This window comes from Momordica charantia, assembly GCF_013281855.1.
Source record: "Momordica charantia cultivar OHB3-1 chromosome 10 unlocalized genomic scaffold, Mcharantia_2.0 BLBB01000010.1, whole genome shotgun sequence".
NCBI classification, from domain to species: Eukaryota; Viridiplantae; Streptophyta; class Magnoliopsida; order Cucurbitales; family Cucurbitaceae; genus Momordica; species Momordica charantia.
This window is the reverse complement of record NW_028275158.1, coordinates 8,147,078-8,164,674: the sequence shown is the minus strand read 5'-3', so window position 1 is coordinate 8,164,674 and position 17,597 is coordinate 8,147,078. Positions and strand designations below refer to the sequence as shown.

General features: G+C 33.0%; 2 protein-coding genes and 1 non-coding gene across 8 annotated transcripts; 2 read left to right on the top strand and 1 right to left on the bottom strand.

The window, feature by feature from the left end:
• Positions 1 to 1,664: 1,664 nt before the first annotated feature.
• LOC111012773 (uncharacterized) lies at positions 1,665 to 4,342 on the top strand. Of its 2 annotated transcripts, XR_015793273.1 has the most exons (4): positions 1,665 to 1,914; positions 3,190 to 3,395; positions 3,714 to 4,025; positions 4,216 to 4,342. XR_015793273.1 is itself a non-coding variant. In XM_088128298.1 (3 exons), the coding sequence occupies exons 1-3, from the start codon at positions 1,825 to 1,827 to the stop codon at positions 3,970 to 3,972; spliced, it is 555 nt and encodes a 184-aa protein (XP_087984424.1). In that variant the 5' UTR covers positions 1,666 to 1,824; the 3' UTR covers positions 3,973 to 4,342. The 2 variants fall into 2 exon arrangements, 1 of the variants encoding a protein (XP_087984424.1); XM_088128298.1 differs by having other exon boundaries at positions 1,666 to 1,914; positions 3,714 to 4,342.
• Positions 4,343 to 7,322: 2,980 nt separating this feature from the next.
• Positions 7,323 to 7,518, top strand: LOC148208480 (U2 spliceosomal RNA). Its single transcript, XR_015788614.1, has one exon. It is a non-coding gene; the product is annotated as a U2 spliceosomal RNA (small nuclear RNA).
• Positions 7,519 to 8,482: 964 nt separating this feature from the next.
• Positions 8,483 to 16,918, bottom strand: LOC111012848 (Leucine-rich repeat (LRR) family protein). 5 transcript variants are annotated; one of them, XM_088118912.1, is made up of 21 exons: positions 16,644 to 16,910; positions 16,438 to 16,501; positions 16,221 to 16,357; positions 16,055 to 16,141; positions 15,301 to 15,460; positions 15,046 to 15,120; positions 14,880 to 14,949; positions 14,706 to 14,783; positions 14,540 to 14,600; positions 14,339 to 14,417; positions 13,149 to 13,239; positions 12,688 to 12,748; positions 12,510 to 12,577; positions 12,288 to 12,358; positions 11,084 to 11,221; positions 10,576 to 10,680; positions 10,026 to 10,150; positions 9,844 to 9,940; positions 9,323 to 9,397; positions 8,894 to 8,949; positions 8,483 to 8,787 (listed from the first exon to the last, which is right to left on the bottom strand). In XM_088118912.1, the coding sequence occupies exons 1-21, from the start codon at positions 16,706 to 16,708 to the stop codon at positions 8,715 to 8,717; spliced, it is 1,836 nt and encodes a 611-aa protein (XP_087975038.1). In that variant the 5' UTR covers positions 16,709 to 16,910; the 3' UTR covers positions 8,483 to 8,714. The 5 variants fall into 5 exon arrangements, 4 of the variants coding, with proteins under 4 accessions (XP_087975038.1, XP_022142820.1, XP_087975040.1 ...); XM_022287128.2 differs by having other exon boundaries at positions 15,385 to 15,460; positions 16,644 to 16,907; XR_015788408.1 differs by lacking the exons at positions 8,483 to 8,787; positions 8,894 to 8,949; positions 9,323 to 9,397 and adding an exon at positions 10,386 to 10,423 and having other exon boundaries at positions 16,644 to 16,917.
• Between the last annotated feature and the right edge of the window lie 679 nt (positions 16,919 to 17,597).

Genomic DNA, 17,597 nt, shown 5'->3' with positions numbered 1-17,597 from the left:
TCAGCAACGAAAAACTTCAAATATCGTCAATAAGTAGAAATCCAACCCGAATTGGATTATATTAATTTGACTTTTTTTTTTAATAACATTGGAGTCTAATAGATTATATTAATTGAAAATCAATATCTAAGCAAACAAAACACATATTATCTTCCAATTTGGAAGATGTGGATTCCACTCATATTTATGGAACTTAAAAAATAAGAAAATTAAAGGATTATTTCAGTGGGTAAAATTAAAAAAATAATAATAAACAAATAAAAATGAAAGGCGGACTAATCTCATTTGTAGTCCATTGATAATGTTTTTTGAAATTCTTTTCATTAATAAGTTCTACGTTGGATAAGAAGTTTGAACCATCTATGTTTCAAATTTGTATATCACTCGTTATATCAATTTCAAATAAGATATATATTTTATTTCAATATACTCCCTATTAGATATACCAATATAATTTTTTAAATAAAAGTACAATAACTATAATTCTTGTGGGAGAGTTATTTTAGAGTAAATTATATATTTTTCTTATCATGTATGGGCTCACTCTCCTATTTTTGCTAGTTTTATAAAACTGACGAGAAGTCAAGGGTGGGATGTTCATGGGTGAATTGGATCGGGTCAGGTTGGGTTAGGGATTTTTTGGGTCCAACCCGAATTTTCGGGGTTAGCCATATGTGGAATCCAACCCAACCCAAATTGATGGCCAACCCAACCCATAAAATTTGGGTTGGGCTATCGGGTTGTCAAATTTTTTTTTTTATTTATTTTGTTTATAACCTAGGCCAACAAAAATATATAAAAATTAAAATCATGTTTTTATCTCATGAGGGTTAGATTAAACTAATCTAATAGTTACTGAAGTGTTTGTCTTAGTAAGAATACTTCTAAATAAATGAACAGCTGAGAAACATAATGATTTCAACAAAACAATAACTAAATATTCAATAACAAAAAAAATAAGTGAAGTCTCAAATGTAGCATTATAACTTCAGAAATTCGAAGGGACAACGAATCTGATGCGGAGGGGCGGTGGGGCGATGATTGTACGGCAGGCGGAGCGGTGAAAGCTTGAGTGGAGGAGAGATGGAGCAACGGCGGTGAGAGCTTGAGTGGGAAAGATGAAGCAGTGGGTGGACGGCGGAGCGGCAATCGTGGAGCAGGGCAGCGACAATGAGAACTTGATGGGAGGTGAGATGGAGAGAGCATGAGTGGGAGGAGAGATGGAGAGATTAGAGAGAGATTCAAAATGAGGGATGGAGAGATTAGAGAGAGATTCAAAATGAGGGAAAGGGAAGAAGATGAGAAAAAAAACCCTTAAACAAAAGGTGGAGAGTAAAATCAATCCATGATTGAGATTAAAGATGAAAATTTTAAAGGTATTATAATTTATAATTTTTAGTAGTCAATCTGAGACCCAATCCGATCCGATAGGGTTCAGAATTTTCCAACCCAACTCGACCACGGATTAAGTTGGGTTCGTCAGGTTGGTCACTTTTTTTGAACATCTCTGAGAGTAGTTGCTAATTTTACGCATAACTATTAATTGTTTTATATTTTTACAATTGGGGTTTGTTGCTGAAATTACATATTTCTTCTTCTCTCTCCTAGTCCTCACAAACTTGATTTGATATTATTATTTATTCTTTATTTTTCTATATTTGTGTTGCTTTTTGAACACAACACATCTGACATACTCATACCCCTGTTTCTATCTTAATCCTCTGTTGTAGAGAGAGAGAGGGAGGCAGTAGAGTAGCAAAAGGACTTCAAAAAAGGCAGAGTGAGAAACAGAACAGATCTGCGCAGCTCTGAAACTGCTCAACAATGGCGTCGAAGCTACTTCTTTTCACAGTCTTTGTCTTTGATGTCATTGCCTTTGGCTTGGCCATTGCCGCTGAGCAAAGGAGAAGCATTGTAAGTTCATGCCCCTTCCCTCTCTCTCTCTCTCTCTCTCTCTCTCTCTCTCTCTCTCTCTCTCTCTAAACTATGTCTCTCCATTGTTGCATATTTTTGTGAAAAGCTATGGCCTTTACTTCAAAATCTTGGTGATTTATTGGCTTTCTCTTCTGGGTTTCCTTATTTATTTGGTTCTGCGAATGGGTTCTATCTGGTTGTGCACAAGCTGTGGAGAGAGAGGAAAAAGATTGAATCTTTCCTTCAAAATTTGCCTTTTAGGTTAAAGAGATTTGGAGCTTTCCCGCTAGTTTTCTCAGTGACCAAACAAAGGAAATCCCTTTTCTCCTCTCCCCCAAGTTTTCTCAGTGACCAAACAACGGAAACTCTTTTGTTTCAGCTGGAAAATAACTCAGATCTACTTTTACTGGTTTTCTTAAGCTTTCTTTCTTCTGTAACAGTTCAGAATTCTAATCAAGCTCCGAATTTATGTTGTTCGTATAGAAATTTCTTAGGAATGATAAAGCAAGATCCATTTTGTATCATATCCTAGGATTCTTTGGTTTAAGCTTCCTCAATGAGCAAAGAAACTTTCCCAATGTCGGGATTGAATGTGTAGGATTGGTTGGAGATGGTGACACGATAACGAATCTCGAAAGACCACTCTTTCGGTTAAGGATGCCTAATCGCCAAACCGATCATATTTGGAGCAGAAAAAGTCATTCCTCAAACCTTCTCCAAAGAGAACTCTACGAATCTCAAAAAGACCACTCTTTCGTCTAAAGATGCCTAATCGCCACGCCAATAATTATTGGGAGGAGAAATTCATTCCTCAAACCTTCTTAAAAGAGAGATCTGATACTCTTAGACCCCACATTGTTTGTTTTTAACTCACAAGTCATTATTTTCCTCTTACTTTCTTTACCTGCTCCCAACAAGAGCAACAAAGTTCATTATTCAGTGGGGGATTGTTTGAAATGTCAATAATTGTATACTTTTTTGAAAGAATTGGTTGAACTATTTATGAAATCCTTATCTGTAATTCAATAGGGGAAGATATTTATCTCTGGAAGCTTTGAAACATTCCAAAAGATTCATAACCATTCTTTCATGATATGTTGCCCAAAAGTATCATTGAGTTGAGAGATGAATATTTTTCAGCTTTGTATCAACATCAACATTTCATTGTTGTTTTCCTTGACGTCTTTTTGAATCTTACCTGCAACATATCTGCAGATTTCTGCGTTTTCTCATTGTCGGTTAATGAGCATTCGATAACTCGAAACCGTTTTGCAGGCAAAGATAGTTCAAGACACAGATGCCAAGAGAAACTATTGTGTATATGACTCTGACATTTCAACTGGATTGGGAGTTGGAGGATTTCTCTTCCTGATGGCCAGCCAGATCCTCATAATGGTCGCTAGCCGCTGCTTCTGCTGCGGAAGGCCTCTGAGCCCCGGTGGTTCTAGGGCTTTGGCCGTCATTCTTTTCATAACCTGCTGGTAAGAAAAACATTGAATTCTCCCTTTTGACAGTTATTTTGATGCTATAGTCTATAGTGTCATTACTTGGTGTAAATCTTCCCCTATATTCCACCACTATAGTTACACTTCCCTCCTAGCAAACTGGAAGTGCTTCATGTAATCCTCTTTTGAGGTTTTTGTATCCCTCTTTTGAGGTCTCTTGTAATTTCACTCATCAATGAAATTGTTTCTTTCAAAAAAAAAAAAGAAAAACATTGAATTCTCCTTGTACCAAAAAAGGGGCAGTTTCTCGTACTGATATGCTATTGTCTACTTCTACGAAACAATTCATTTCAGGGTGTTCTTCTTCATCGCCGAGATATGTCTGCTGGCGGGATCAGTGAGAAATGCATACCACACCAAGTACAGAACAATGTTTACTGAAACTCCTCCCTCTTGTCAAATGTTGAGAAGGGGAGTGTTTGCTGCAGGGGCAGCTTTCATTTTCTTCACTTCCATTGTCTCTCAGTTTTACTATGTATGCTACTCGAGGGCCCGGGAGAGCTTTCAATCGTATAACAAAGATGCTGGTATTGGCATGAGTACCTACAAATGAGATTAGTTAATATTGTCATCGTCTCGTCATCGTCGACCACATTCCGCTTCAAGGTAGTTTTTGCCTTTCACCTTTTGTAGTTTCCAATCCAGTTTATAGAAGCCTATAGGATGTCTTCTCTACTGATCTATGCCTCGATCAAATTCTGTAGTCGATAGTTTTGTGTCAGTATTGGAAAACCATTGCTTGTTAGTTTGTATTAGGATATTCTGCTGATGATTATTGTATGAACATGTGTTGCAGGACGTTGTTTTTGACCCTTATTCTTTCATCGTTTTTGTATAACCAAGTAATCCTTCTCTTCCTCTTGTGGCTTCATTATATGATGTACACAAAGTTTGTAATGGAAAAACATACTTCTCTTTGTTAATTTGGGCTTTAACTTTTAGTAGCATTGATTTGGCTTGTGGAGAATGCTTTTAATCTCCTTTCAAAATTGCATATTTTCATGTCAAAGTCAGAAATTTGGAAGCGTTCTTATTTCTTGTTTTTTGTTTCATCTATGTTCTTGTTTCTCACTTCTTAAAAATATTCTCAAAATTGTATATAAATTTTGGAAACAGAAACAAACAATGCTTCTTGTTCATGTTCCCGTTTGCTCCAAAACATAAAGGGTGTATTTAACAAATTTTAATTTATGATAATTTATGAAGTTTGAGTTGGGTTATAAAGGGTGTATTTAACAAATTTTAATTTATGATAATTTATGAAGTTTGAGTTGGTGTAACCCGTACTTAAATTATGCAAAGCAATATAAACATAGTTCATTGGTTAAGGTATTTACTCATTATTTTTAGGTTCGAGGTTCAAATTTCTTCACCTATATTTGTTGCACTTAAAAATTAGGCAAATAAAAAGGATAGAATTTGAATTTGTAGTCGGATGTATAAGAAGAAGTTATCTAGTTTGAGAGATAAATAAACTTGCATACCATAAGATGTTGGGTTTTTGTGGAGTCCAAATCATTAAGAAGACTCATTTGAAAGTCGTTTTTGAAGAGAACAAAGGAGCGTTGCAGTACATGACCAAGTCAAGAAGCCACGAAGATAGCAGTTAGGTGCTATACTTGGGTGTCTAGGTGTTGCCCACAGCCAGCAATGCTATCCTAGAGTGTTGTGGTACTGACTTGAAGCGTCTATTGATCTTAGAGCATCATGGTGCTAGTTCAAACAACTAGCAAAGTCTTTAAGTGTTTTCTATTTAAATTAGGCTTTTCATTTTCTATAGATGTGGGCTGCCAGCAATTGCTAAAGAAAAATAGGAGAGAAGAGCGCGATAACAAGTCTTAGGTGGGACGTGAGATAAACGGCAGAGAGTTTAAAAAAAAAACACATTGTTGTGATTTCCTAGAAAGTCACGTAGCCGTTATTATTGTACGTTGAGATAGTCTTTTAGAGAGTTGAGAGATCTCATTACGGTAGTCATATTATAGTAGAACATGCAATTGGAGTTGGATGTAGTTTCAAACTTAGTACAAATCTGTATAAACTATCATATTAATTTTTCTATCATATTTTTTCTTTTATTATTGTTTAACTATAAACTACTTTTATCTTATGGGAGAAGAATTGATTAGGTAGAATAGCTCTAATTTAGAGAGAATTTAATTCCTAGCAAATTAGAGTTAAAGATTTGGGACTAACATGTTGATTTTTGAAACAATAAAAGAGCTTCATAACAATCTTTGTTGACTAAACCAATCAAATTTGATGGCCATGAAAAAACAAAATTGAATTGGAATTGACTACATCAATCAAAATGGTCTTAATCAACCAAAACTGGCCAACTTTTAATTGATTGATTTTTTATTTAAAAATCTATGATTGAATAATATATGTCTTAACGATTTTATGAGAATAATATATGTCTTAACGATTTTTCAATTTAATTAACTCATCCAAAATAGAGATCTTATTCGAATCCTTCTGTTATTTTATGAACCTTAAATCTTGTAAAACATTATTTTAACATAAAATATAGGAAAAGTAGAGATCACGTGATAAGGTCTCAAAACAAGTTAGGAAAAATATATATGATATCATCCTCTTTTGGTTAAGCTTGATCATAGGTTTCACATGTAAATTAATCCTTTTTTTTTATTTTAGATCATAGGTTTCACATGTAAATTAATCTTTTTTTTTCTTTAGTTCATTAAGATGTAAGGATTGGAAATTCAAACTTTCCATCCCAAATATATTCTTTAACTAGTTAAGCAAATGGATCAAATTCAAATCAACTTTAAGTTCCTACGTGGCATAAGGTGGTCAAGTACAAGAGCGGATCCACCTAAAGAAAACTAGGACATGCCCCCGAACTTAGATTAAATAATATATGTTTTGCTTATTATTTTAATAATCAGTCTTTGGTCTCTTGGCTTATGAACCTCCTTTTACATTTGTTTATTTTTTTAAAGTTGTATTACCTTTGCAGTTTGCATAGGCTCATCTCATTAAAACCTAAAGATTTTAGGTATAGTGTTTATAAATTGGCTTTGTGAGGAAAAGTTACCATTTATCTCTCACTTTTTTTCTCTTTTAAAGAATTCATAAATTTTTTTTATTCTCAAAAAAAAAAAATGAATTGAAAAATGAATCACTCACAACTCACATCTCAATAAGGTATCGTTTATTTTTTATTTGCATAAAAAATTTTAGATAAATAAAACTTTGTTTTTTATTCACATTGTTTTTTTTTTCATTATTATCAATTTTAGAGTTAAATTCAAATGACAAGTTTTATAACATACAATTGGTGAGTAAGATTCCAATTCTTTTTAGACTTTTAGTTTTTAGTTAGGATGATTGTCTAATTTATATTTTAGGTTTCGAATATTATTATATTTAATATTTTTGTACATTTAAATTGAAATCAATATAGAGAAATATTATGAGAAAAACCAACAAATGAGTCATTATGTCCAGTAATACTAATTTTGATAGGTCTCATATAAAAGTTTTTGTAAAAATCATGGTCTAAGAACTAAAATTTATTATTACAATTATAATTTATGAACATAATGAATATTTTTTTAAATTATTTTATATTACTTTACCTTATTTTTATACATTGTGCTCTTGAATCAAATGTCTGAATCAACCACAGGTCAAATATATATAATTATTTTTTCACTAACGTGACAAAATTAATTTTGGGATTTACTAAGATTGAGATTGAAACTGATTAATCATATTTTGTTTTGTGTCAAAACTCAAAAGGAAGAAGAAGCAGAAACGGCTTAATTTAATCAAATTTCAAATGCATTGTGCAATTGGTTGTCCCACATCGGTTGGAACCAGAAGCAGCAGTCCAAAAGAAAGCTATAAAAGGAGCCAAGGAAGACCATATTAAGCATACCTTTCTCGGCCTTTTGGCTAAGATCAAGTGTAGTATCTGTTCTTATCAGTTTAATATCTGATACGTGGGCCATCGGCCCACATGATATTAAATTTATTTTTCTAGGGGGATGGCCCACCACAGCAGCTTGCTGCTGGGGCCTTCGAGCGTCGCCTGGGCCTTACACTACAGCCCAGGCCTGGCGCACCCCTCCAATTTTAAGTCCAAACCTTTTGGCCCATTGATGTCCACATTTGGGCCCGTTAGTCTGGTAGCAATTTAGAAAATAAAGTTGATTAACGAGTGTTGCATTTTGCTATTTCTTTATTTCATATTTTGAGTTGGACATTCCAGCCCAGCATATGCATTCATTATCAAAAATAAATTTATTAATATTAATATAATTAAGTTAAATTTTGTTTCAAAAAATAAATAATAATAAAATAAGTTAAAATTTATTTGTATTAATGTGTGATATTTTGTTAATATTATTTTCATTTTGCATACTAGATTCACTTCGAAATTTAATATAGAAGTTCCATAATTTTATTTAAGAAAATAAAACTACTTAAAATCCTTTTGCTTGTTTTGTTCGTTCATAGCAATTCTCAATCCTCAATTTTGTCCCATTCTTTCGATTTTATTCTTAATTTGTATATACTTTTGTAAAAATAATCTATTTAAAATTTGTTAACATAATACTGATGTCACTAGATTATTATTTTATTGAAATATTCACACACAAGAAACATTCTACGAGTGAATTATGCTAAGATTGACAAGCAAAGACATCTAAATGACATATCCATCATCCAAATATACTAACCATTTAAAATAATAATTTAAACATACATTGTTAATAAATTTAATCTTGGATCTCAAATGAATTGCCCCCATCCTTTTCAAGAAGACACCTCATTGAAATGTTTTAAATTTTTAAAAATTAAGGAAGAAATTGAAAATTACCAAAAATAAAAACGAGAGATTATTTTTTATATTTAGTCTCTTCTTGAAAGAACATTTTTTCTTTCAAATTTTTAGTTATGTTTTAAATCAGACCTCATTTCTAAAATTAATTTTTTATAGCTGTAACATATTGGCCACAATTTAAAAAGTGAGGTTACGAAAATATATTTTAACAAAGACAGAAAAACAAAATTACTATCACAACACACTCTGAATGTAAAGCTCAAGTTATATTTACATCTCGTCCTCCAAATACAAATATTTTAAACCACAGGAAAGAAATTCTCATCACGTCAATTTAAGCACAGCTTGACAGTTAAAACATCAATCATATTCTTTATAAGTTAAAATTTTGAATCCCCACCCCCATAACTGTAGTGTTATTTTCTTGTAGGAAAAAGAAAATCAGATTCCAAATAGAGAGAAGCATGAAAGAGCTAATATTACTCTGTCATTTTATCCTTCAAATATTTTAGAACAGCTTTGGTTCCTTTGTCCAAAATTGCCCTCCGAATGCTGTATAAACAAATATGAGTTGGTTAACAAATACTCGAGATTGTGAAGCTCACCAAACAGTAAATATCAATAAAGGCGAAAAGAACAAAACGAAGCATCGTCGTACCTTCTTAGTGGATTTCCATCAAGTTTCAGAACCTGTAAGCTGGGTTCAAGCAAGCTCTGATTCAAAAAACAAACAATAAATTGTTAGTTAATCGAGAAATTTTAGAGGGAGAAAAGTTATAAAGAGAAAAAGGTAAATTGTAGAGAGACATATTAGAATATGTTAAAATAGAAAGATAAGTGAGTGAAGTACAAAACATTAGATAGATAAGGGCTACCTTGTTTTTTAACTTTTTTAACTTTTCTTTTTTAGTAAATTACCAATTTGGTTTCTACAGTGGAGCTTAGTTTCAATTCAATCTTGATGGCTTTAAAATTTTCAATTTAGTCCATATAGTTTGGGCTTAAGTTTCAATTTCATCTATAGTCTTACAAGTTCTAGTTTGGTTCTTATAGTTTGACTCTACGAAATGCTATCCAATTTTCTCACCAGCTCTGGAGGAAGCATTGAAATGTTATTGTCTGATAGGTCCAGTTCGGTAAGGGAGACAAGATTCTTTAATCCCTGCACCAAATCAAAGATGAATCACAAAACCAGAATAGAGGAGAAAACTTGGTGGAGGATAATCTCATAAACTTGAATAGAACTTGTAGCCTAACAAATTGAACACAGTCCTCTGATATTTGTTCCCAGCCAAAAGGAGTATGAAATCTTGAGATTTATCTTCCACTAGCATATGGATTCGACGCCAGTGAATTTTTCGGTTCGCACCCCAAAATGGAAACTTTAAAGGTAAAGTAAATCATCACACTTGTAGAACTCCTATACTTAAAACAGATTATATAATAATTTAACAGTATGCCAATTAGATGATTAAGAAAGAGACATCTGTGCTAATCAAACTCTTTTTGGATAAGAACGTCTGCTTATCAAACTAATGCCAATTTGATTCTGTTCCGTGAAGCCCTCTTAGAGTTACACTATTGATTAAAAATAACGAAATAAGTTACCTCTGGAACTAGTTGAATTGAATTTAGGCTCAAATCAAGTATCCGCAGGTGCTTTAGGTCCAATATAGATGATGGAACTTCAGGTAGCCGCATTCTCCTGTTAGTTAAAACTCATTACATTGAAGTACGATATTTTTCAGACGCGAGAACAAGACATGTAAAAGAACAGCGGTTGGATTAACCTTAGGTAAAGCTCTTGCAGAAGGGGTAAGCTAGAAAATGTTGGGTGCTCCGGCAAGGAACCTATATTAGCACTAAGATCTAGAACCTGTAGCATAGAGACTGCTTGAAACCCATCTGATGGAATCTACAATGCAAATAGTACCACCTGGTTAGATTTGTATGAGTGAAGAAACCAATTAGTAAACAGTCAACTGTTCAGCATTGGTCAAGGGAAAAAGGAAGGGTCAACCCAATGGCTAGACTGTAAAAAAAAAAACAGTAAATTTAAAATTAACACAAAAGTTTAAAAATATATTTTGCCATCAGTCTGTCATAGAATAACAAATGTACGACCTTAAAAAAATAAAACAATGCAGCACCTTTGAGTTGAATGATCCACTCTGTTGGTTGCTAAATCCTTTAAGAAAATAGGATATTTCAGAATTTAATTAAGAAGTCTTGATATTGAAAGAAAAAGAAAATCTCTTTCAAAATGGCACAATGCATTTCTGACTCCAGAGCATATCTAGAATTAAAAAGAACAAGAAATACCCATGAATTACTTTTTACCTGTTTAAGTGGATTATTGTCCAGCTTCAAACACACGAGATTAGGTAGCGACTTCAGGATTGCACCTGGCCAATCTTTAATCTTGTTCCTAGACAAAATCAAGGTCTGCATATTTTTTATGAATTAATGCTATCAATTACTCGAGAAAATTTTAACAAAAAACAATACAACTATGTGAGATTCAGAGCTAATCCCATATCAATCCGGATAGGAAACAATACAACATAGGTCCTACGGGCTTTAGTTATCAGCAGTTATGAAAGGAATTTGAACTCAATATTTGTCAATATAAAACTGGCTAACCCAAGTTTCTGCATACGATGTAATTAGGCTGTATCTAACTATAGCAAGAATATCTTCCTACGGTTCTAAATTTACTAAATTGAAGTTCCTAACATCCATGACTTTTAAGATCAGTTGTCACTAGGCAACAACGACAATTTCCTATTGAATTTCACTATATTTGTCACTTCGTTGATTTTGCAACGCATAACTTAAGCATATTAACCTGTAGTGAAGTACACGAAGAAAGTTCAACTGGTAGCTCCTGAATGGAATTCTTTGACAGATCAAGTTTCATTAGTTCACAGGATTCCCAAACTTCTGATGGTACAGTACTCAGCCCTTGCCCTTCTAGAGAAAGCTCCTGAAAGCAGGAAAAGTAAAATTTGAATGATAAGAAGGAAAATCACAGAACAGGTACTACATGCAGGTCATTAACTGGCATGAAATCTTTATTAGGATGGAGTAGACAAAACCAAATAAAACAAATCTTGTCAGCAATGAGACCCAGATAAAATATTTCATGACTCTCTGCAGATTATATTGCATCTGATTTAGATCCCTTTACATATGATTAATAATAAATAAACCAATCAGCTCTCAAAGGCTTTTGAGGCTTATGCCTTCAGACTTACCCCTTCTTTGGACCATAAATCTCTCATATAAGAGGCTTGCGCCTCTATGAAGACCCACTGATATTCAAGTCTTTACGCTGATTAGAAGAATATTATTAATTTTCCCAATTTTTAAAAATATAAAAGTTTCTCTATGTATGCATGCTAAAACAGGAGTGATAATGATTCAATCTATTACTGCTTTTACTATCTAGAATTTAAAAATATTGAAGCTAAAATTGATGGAATAAGTCAATGATAAATAGTAGTGATGTTAATGATGTCCATTTAGAAGTTTTATTTAATTGCCAATTGACGATGGTGGTTATCACACAAATTTAGGATTTATATAATTTTTTTAATCAAAATTGAGGCTTAAACATTGCCTCTTCCAGAGGAAAGACCTTGAGTTCGCCTTTAGCCTTAAAAGATAAAAAAAAGGCTAAAACATTGTTTTATAATTAGAAATTTCAGACTTGTGTAGGACCTTTTCATCAAATACAAAAAGCTTAATAAGAAACTACAAGTTGTAACAAATTTCTAATTCTAGAACTACCATAAAGTTGTAAGGATCCCTCCCGCTCTCTTTCAGTCAGATTCCATAATAAAATACTATCTTTATGCAACATGTTCAAATTGGGATTTTTTTATTCCTAGAAGTGAGTTTAAACCAATATCTCTGTGAAGTAACAAATGTGGTGTGGTAGGTAATCGCTCCAAAGTAAATGTTGAGCAATTACATAATAAATCACCCTTTTATGACCGAATAACTGTGTAAGCTTTTGGAACTTCTAAAAAAATTATGATAGGCAATACCTTTGAAGTGATAGACATTCTAGCTGCCATAGTAATTACATCCTCTTTCCGAGTACTACTAGCCTCAAGATCTAGAAAGAATCCAAGTTAATTATTTTATAACTAAAAAAAAGAAAAATTTTTAAGTAATGTAGACATCATAAGGAAGAGAGACTGCAGATGTGAAATAATACATGGCCTAAAATTGTAATATAAAAATAAAAATTTTAAACTCTACTGTACCTTCATTCTCAGGAAGTCTACTTCGGAGATACTTCAGTAAAGCAGGTGTTGGCCCAGAAACTAGTGAGCTAGCATTGAAAAAAGCATTATAATTTAGTCATCCGTTCTAGTGAAAGCGAAACAATGAAAAGCTATAATGAGCATTAGGTAAGAATACACTCAGACAGAATTTTCACACCTTCGAAGAGTTCGTATGGGATTGCCCGTGAGCAAGAGCTTTCGCAAAGTAGTCATCTTACCTACACAAAGGAGGATCAATAAATCAATGACTTTCGTCAAGTTTCTATCTATTCTTTAAATTTTTCCTGAAAAGTTTTAAGAAACGGATTCTCATCAAATACAGTGAAATTGTTGCTCAGTCTTCCTTTTTGTTCCTTTAAGAGGGGCACTAATACCCTGTTATATCTAACTTCTTCTGGCACTGCATTGGTTTATGCTTATGAAAGAATAGTAATTGGTACAATTAATTTTTCCTGCCTCTAAAAATATCTATCAGTGAACAGGAACAAGTGGAGTAAAACTTTGTTTGTTGACTCTGTAAACTTTATGAATAATGCAAGAGGAGAATCTATAGAAGTATGAATCTTTATATAATTGTAAAAATATTCAAACACCCTAGATTATATCTGCTAACCTTACCCATCTCTGCAGGCAGTCCAGTCAATGAGTTGTTTGAAAGATCAAGGACCAAGAGATGCAGCTTGCATGCCTCAACTGGATACTCTTTCAACTGCATATAGTAGTAAGCAGGCATGTTAATAAAAATCCCAAGAATTATCTAATGAAAGAAAGAGGATTCAATAACCTTTAAACAATATAATTCAGGTGACAATAAAAGAGATTAAATCCATATAAATAACCAAATTTCTCGAGTAAATAATTACTTCTCCATCTGTACACGAAGGGAAAATAAGTTACTTAATATCACATGTGTAATTATGTAAGAATTGAAACCTGTTTGAATGAATTTTTCTCCAACCAAGCGGCAAATATATTTTACTTCATCTCAATTTCTGGGCTGGAGGTTCATGAGAAAAATATTGATATGAACTCGATCTTGAGATTGAAAAGTAAGAAAATAGGGCTGAAATTGAATTATAAATTATAATATCAAAGAAAATTTTAGTGGGTACTAAGAATTCACAATTATGTTCTACCACCAACCAAGCTGTCAGATATTGGTCTTATCCACACTAATTTATGAGCTGCAAAATGAGTCTGTTCTCCTTTCATTTTCTCAAAAAACTTATAAAGGATTAAAAAACTCCACAGTCCTACATGCAGTTTATTTCACAATACTTACGGATGTGTGATAAAAAGTATGCCCATAACCAAAAACCACAGTGCTGAATTTCTTAGCAATTTAATTTAATTAATATAGAGTTGGTTATTTGAGCTTAACAAAAAATTTACATCAGATCTTTGAAGTTAAATATTCAAAAATTAATATCATGAACATGTTTTTGGATTACAGCATTTGCAAATTTTCATGGCAATAGCCCAGAACATAAACTAAACTTGACAAATAACAAATTAAAGATAGAAAAATAGAACTCCATTCAAAATGCTACAGAGCTCAAGAAAACATTCTATACTTCAATTTATTATATTCTGAGTAATGGTCCTAATAGATAATCTTGAAGTAATCAAGGCAGAACTTATTTATGTTTGAATGTTCACATTCCGAAGTCTATCCTAACCAACGTTTCAAAGAGCTGTAAAATTTCCTCTAACAGTTTTCTTAACAGTTTCCCTATTCTCTATTGTACATTGATAGAGGTCAGGAAGAAAATGATAGGTAAGAGACGTAAGTAAGATGAACGGCCTACCTGGTTTGAGTGAAGATCTAAGGTCCCCAGATGAGAAAGAGCCCCAATCTCCACTGGTAATGTACTCACTGAATTATTTCTATCATTTGAAATCACATTACCAAATCAAATTAAAAGGAAAAAGGTAAGAAGAAAAAAAAAATATCCTTTGAAAGCCCATGTCAATCTAAACCAATTGTGTGACAATGGATGGAACATTACCCCATATATAATTCTGCAAGAGAACAGCAATCCATTATTGAAGGAGGAATTGATGAAATTTCTGCACAGAGGATTTATTTTGGAAGCCTTGTTATAAGGTGAAAGATAAGGATTAAAAAGGAGCAGTAAAGAAGATTTAGTGGTCTAATCAGCCTAAATAACTCACTGTTCTGGTGAATATTTAAACGAATGAGACGTGATAGGCTGCCAATATTCTCAGGCAAACCATTTAGCAAATTCTTTGCTGCAAAGATTAAATTATAAAACGACATTGATCTGGATCTTGTAACACAACATATGAATGAAACAACTAATATCAGATCAAGACATCAAAAATTACATGCATTGAGTTCAGTGAGCATGGTCCATGACGCAATCAAATTTTTAGATATCATCGTTAGCTTGTTCCCCTGCCAAAAAAAAGGTTAAAAAAAAATTATCATTGCTTAACCAAACATACACGTTTTTAACAATCCATTAGTAAAATTACAATTATTTCTCATTACCTCCACATCAAGCTTTGTCAATTTTGAGCAGTTTGCTAGTTCATCAGGCAAGCTGGCAATAGAATTGTTTGAAGCCTGAGGAAGGGTATAATAAGAAACCTTGCTAGATACATTATGCTTAAAATAAATAAATAATAAGATTTTAGCATTAATTGTTAGTTGGTATGTCACAAACATGTCCCGTAATCCATCATGCTTATGGGAAGGTATTACAAGCTTGCCAGAGTTACTAATAAACGATGGAAAGAGCCCCACAAAGTCGGTCAAGGCAGCCAGATCAAGAACCAGACCATTTTTGCATGTGGAAGTGTAGTGCAGATCACAGCAGGAAATAATCACCTTCAGGTCTGATAGATCCAAACATCTTCCTAGTGCACTTGGTAGTTCCTTGAGACGATTGCTTGTACAGTCAAATCTAAAGGGAAACAACTGTCTCAATTGGAGACTCAATGATACAAATAAAAATAGACTTCAAAAAAAAAATTAAATGCAGGAAGAACAATTAGAAGCAAATAAATGAAGGAAATAGTAAATCTCACTAATATAAAAACAATAATAAAAAGGAAAAAAATAAAAGATGAGGTGAAAGGGAAGAAGTTTAATCATGTCTGTAGGTGTGTAGAAATATCTTAATCAATTTGCAAAGCTGATAAGTACTTAAATAAATAAAAAATAGTAATAAAAAGGAACACTGAAAATTGATTTTCAAATGACTTCAATCAATAACTTCCGTCCCTTATGCCAAAACGAGCATAGCTCGACGGTAATTGGCATATATATCCAACCAAGAGGTTGTAAGTTCGATCCCCTACCCCCACACGTTGTACTAAAAAAAATAACTTCTGCCCCTTATGTCTTTGTAATGTTGTTCCCGTAGATACTCAAAGAATTAAAACGGAACAACCTTTATCCAAATGAATCATCACTGCAGAAATATACTGCTTGTTCCTTTCATCATAAATTACGAAGAATAGATCTACTGGGGATATTTAGAAGAGAGAATGAATACTTGACAAGTGAAGTTGCGGATCCAATTTCCTCTGGTATTTTCACTATTGAATTGAAGGACACGTCTAAGAGTTTAAGTGCAGGAAGCCTGCAAGAGCATAATCAGCTTTACTTTCTTACAAAGAAAACGGTATTGGAGGAGAAAAAAGTACTCAATCAGAACTCACTCTCCAATGGCAGCTGGTAGTTCAGAAAGTTTATTGTGGCACACATTTAACACAGTAAGAGAAGATAAATTCCTAAGTTCTTCGTTCAATGATTCAATATTATTATGACCTAGAATCAACTTCTGTAGCTCCACAGCCTGCAAACAAACGCAATGAACGAAAAGATTTAGAATCAAATCTTCAAATTCACCAACTCGAAAGTGAAGAAAAAGTTTACCTCCCACCACTTCTCGTCCGCCTGAACTGCATCCAAGCTCCGATAAACCTCACTCGGCACATCACTAAAGATTAGAACCAAAATTCAGGTACATCCTCTTGAATCACGCAATACGATTAATGCGGCATCTTCTTAATTAATCTTAGCGTCCATATGGATTTTGAAGTCGTGATCAGGATGTGTAAATAAAGGAAGAAAGAACTTGCCTGAGGGAGCGATTCGATAGATTAAGAGAGCCGGATGCTCTTGCGGCCTTGAGCGCCCGATCCATTGCTGGAACGCTTCCAGTAGACTCAGTACAGAATGTAGAGCTTTGGACTGAGATCTATGGCCATCGTTAGGCGATTGAGAAACTCTAGCTTTCTTCTTGGTTCTTCAGTTCTACTTTGTTTACAGAGAGGGAGAAAACGAGAGCTCGATTTTTGGCGACCAGCTAACAACTACTTACGATTTCTCGGTTCGCACTTTCCTTCAATGATAGAAACATTTCAACAAACAAACGACAAAATACATGTGAATTTTTTTTTTTCTTTTGATGATTTAAATACTAGTACTGCTTGTTTCTATACCTTCGACTTTCGTTCAGTTTGGTTCCCCGTGTTTTTTTTCCTTCGTTTCATTTTTGTTATTGCGCTATATTTTTAGTCAAAAGTAACGATCATCTTAGTCGGTTGATTTTATTTTTATCTCATTTTTTAATATTATCATAACATTTCAATTAATAAAATATATCCATAAATTTAAATTAAATGATTAAATACACCAAATAAATCACTTTTTAAATGTACAAAGATAAAAGCAAACATTTTGAGAGATCATAGAAGCAATGCTGCAGAAAAAGAAGATTTGTTGCAATGTAGCTAACAAGAACGGAATCACGCTCTGTAGGATTTGGTACAATAACTAAAATGAAAAAAAAAAATTTTGAAAGTAGAGAATGCTCGCTTTAAAAAACAACTATTAGATATATGTTTTAGTCTTGATGTGTGGACGTTTTTTTATTTTAGTCTTTATTGTTGAGTAGCTACGTTTTGGTAGTTTTCGGTTATATCCTTACTCATATTAAATGTTGAAATTAGATAAAAATAACATAACATAATACTTACTAAATTAATAGAAATTTAGATAACAAATTACATTACCTAAAAAAGGTTCTAATT

Excerpts from the sequence above, each read along its gene's own strand:
- LOC111012773 (XM_088128298.1), top strand. The coding sequence starts at position 1,825 with ATGGCGTCGAAGCTACTTCTTTTCACAGTCTTTGTCTTTGATGTCATT. Across the intron at positions 1,915-3,189 it reads CTGAGCAAAGGAGAAGCATT|GCAAAGATAGTTCAAGACAC; the intron begins GTAAGTTCATGC and ends ACCGTTTTGCAG. Across the intron at positions 3,396-3,713 it reads ATTCTTTTCATAACCTGCTG|GGTGTTCTTCTTCATCGCCG; the intron begins GTAAGAAAAACA and ends AATTCATTTCAG.
- LOC111012848 (XM_088118912.1), bottom strand. The coding sequence starts at position 16,708 with ATGGATCGGGCGCTCAAGGCCGCAAGAGCATCCGGCTCTCTTAATCTA. Across the intron at positions 16,502-16,643 it reads CTATCGAATCGCTCCCTCAG|TGATGTGCCGAGTGAGGTTT; the intron begins GCAAGTTCTTTC and ends TCTAATCTTTAG. Across the intron at positions 14,601-14,705 it reads TTTAAATATTCACCAGAACA|AAATTTCATCAATTCCTCCT; the intron begins GTGAGTTATTTA and ends TCCTCTGTGCAG.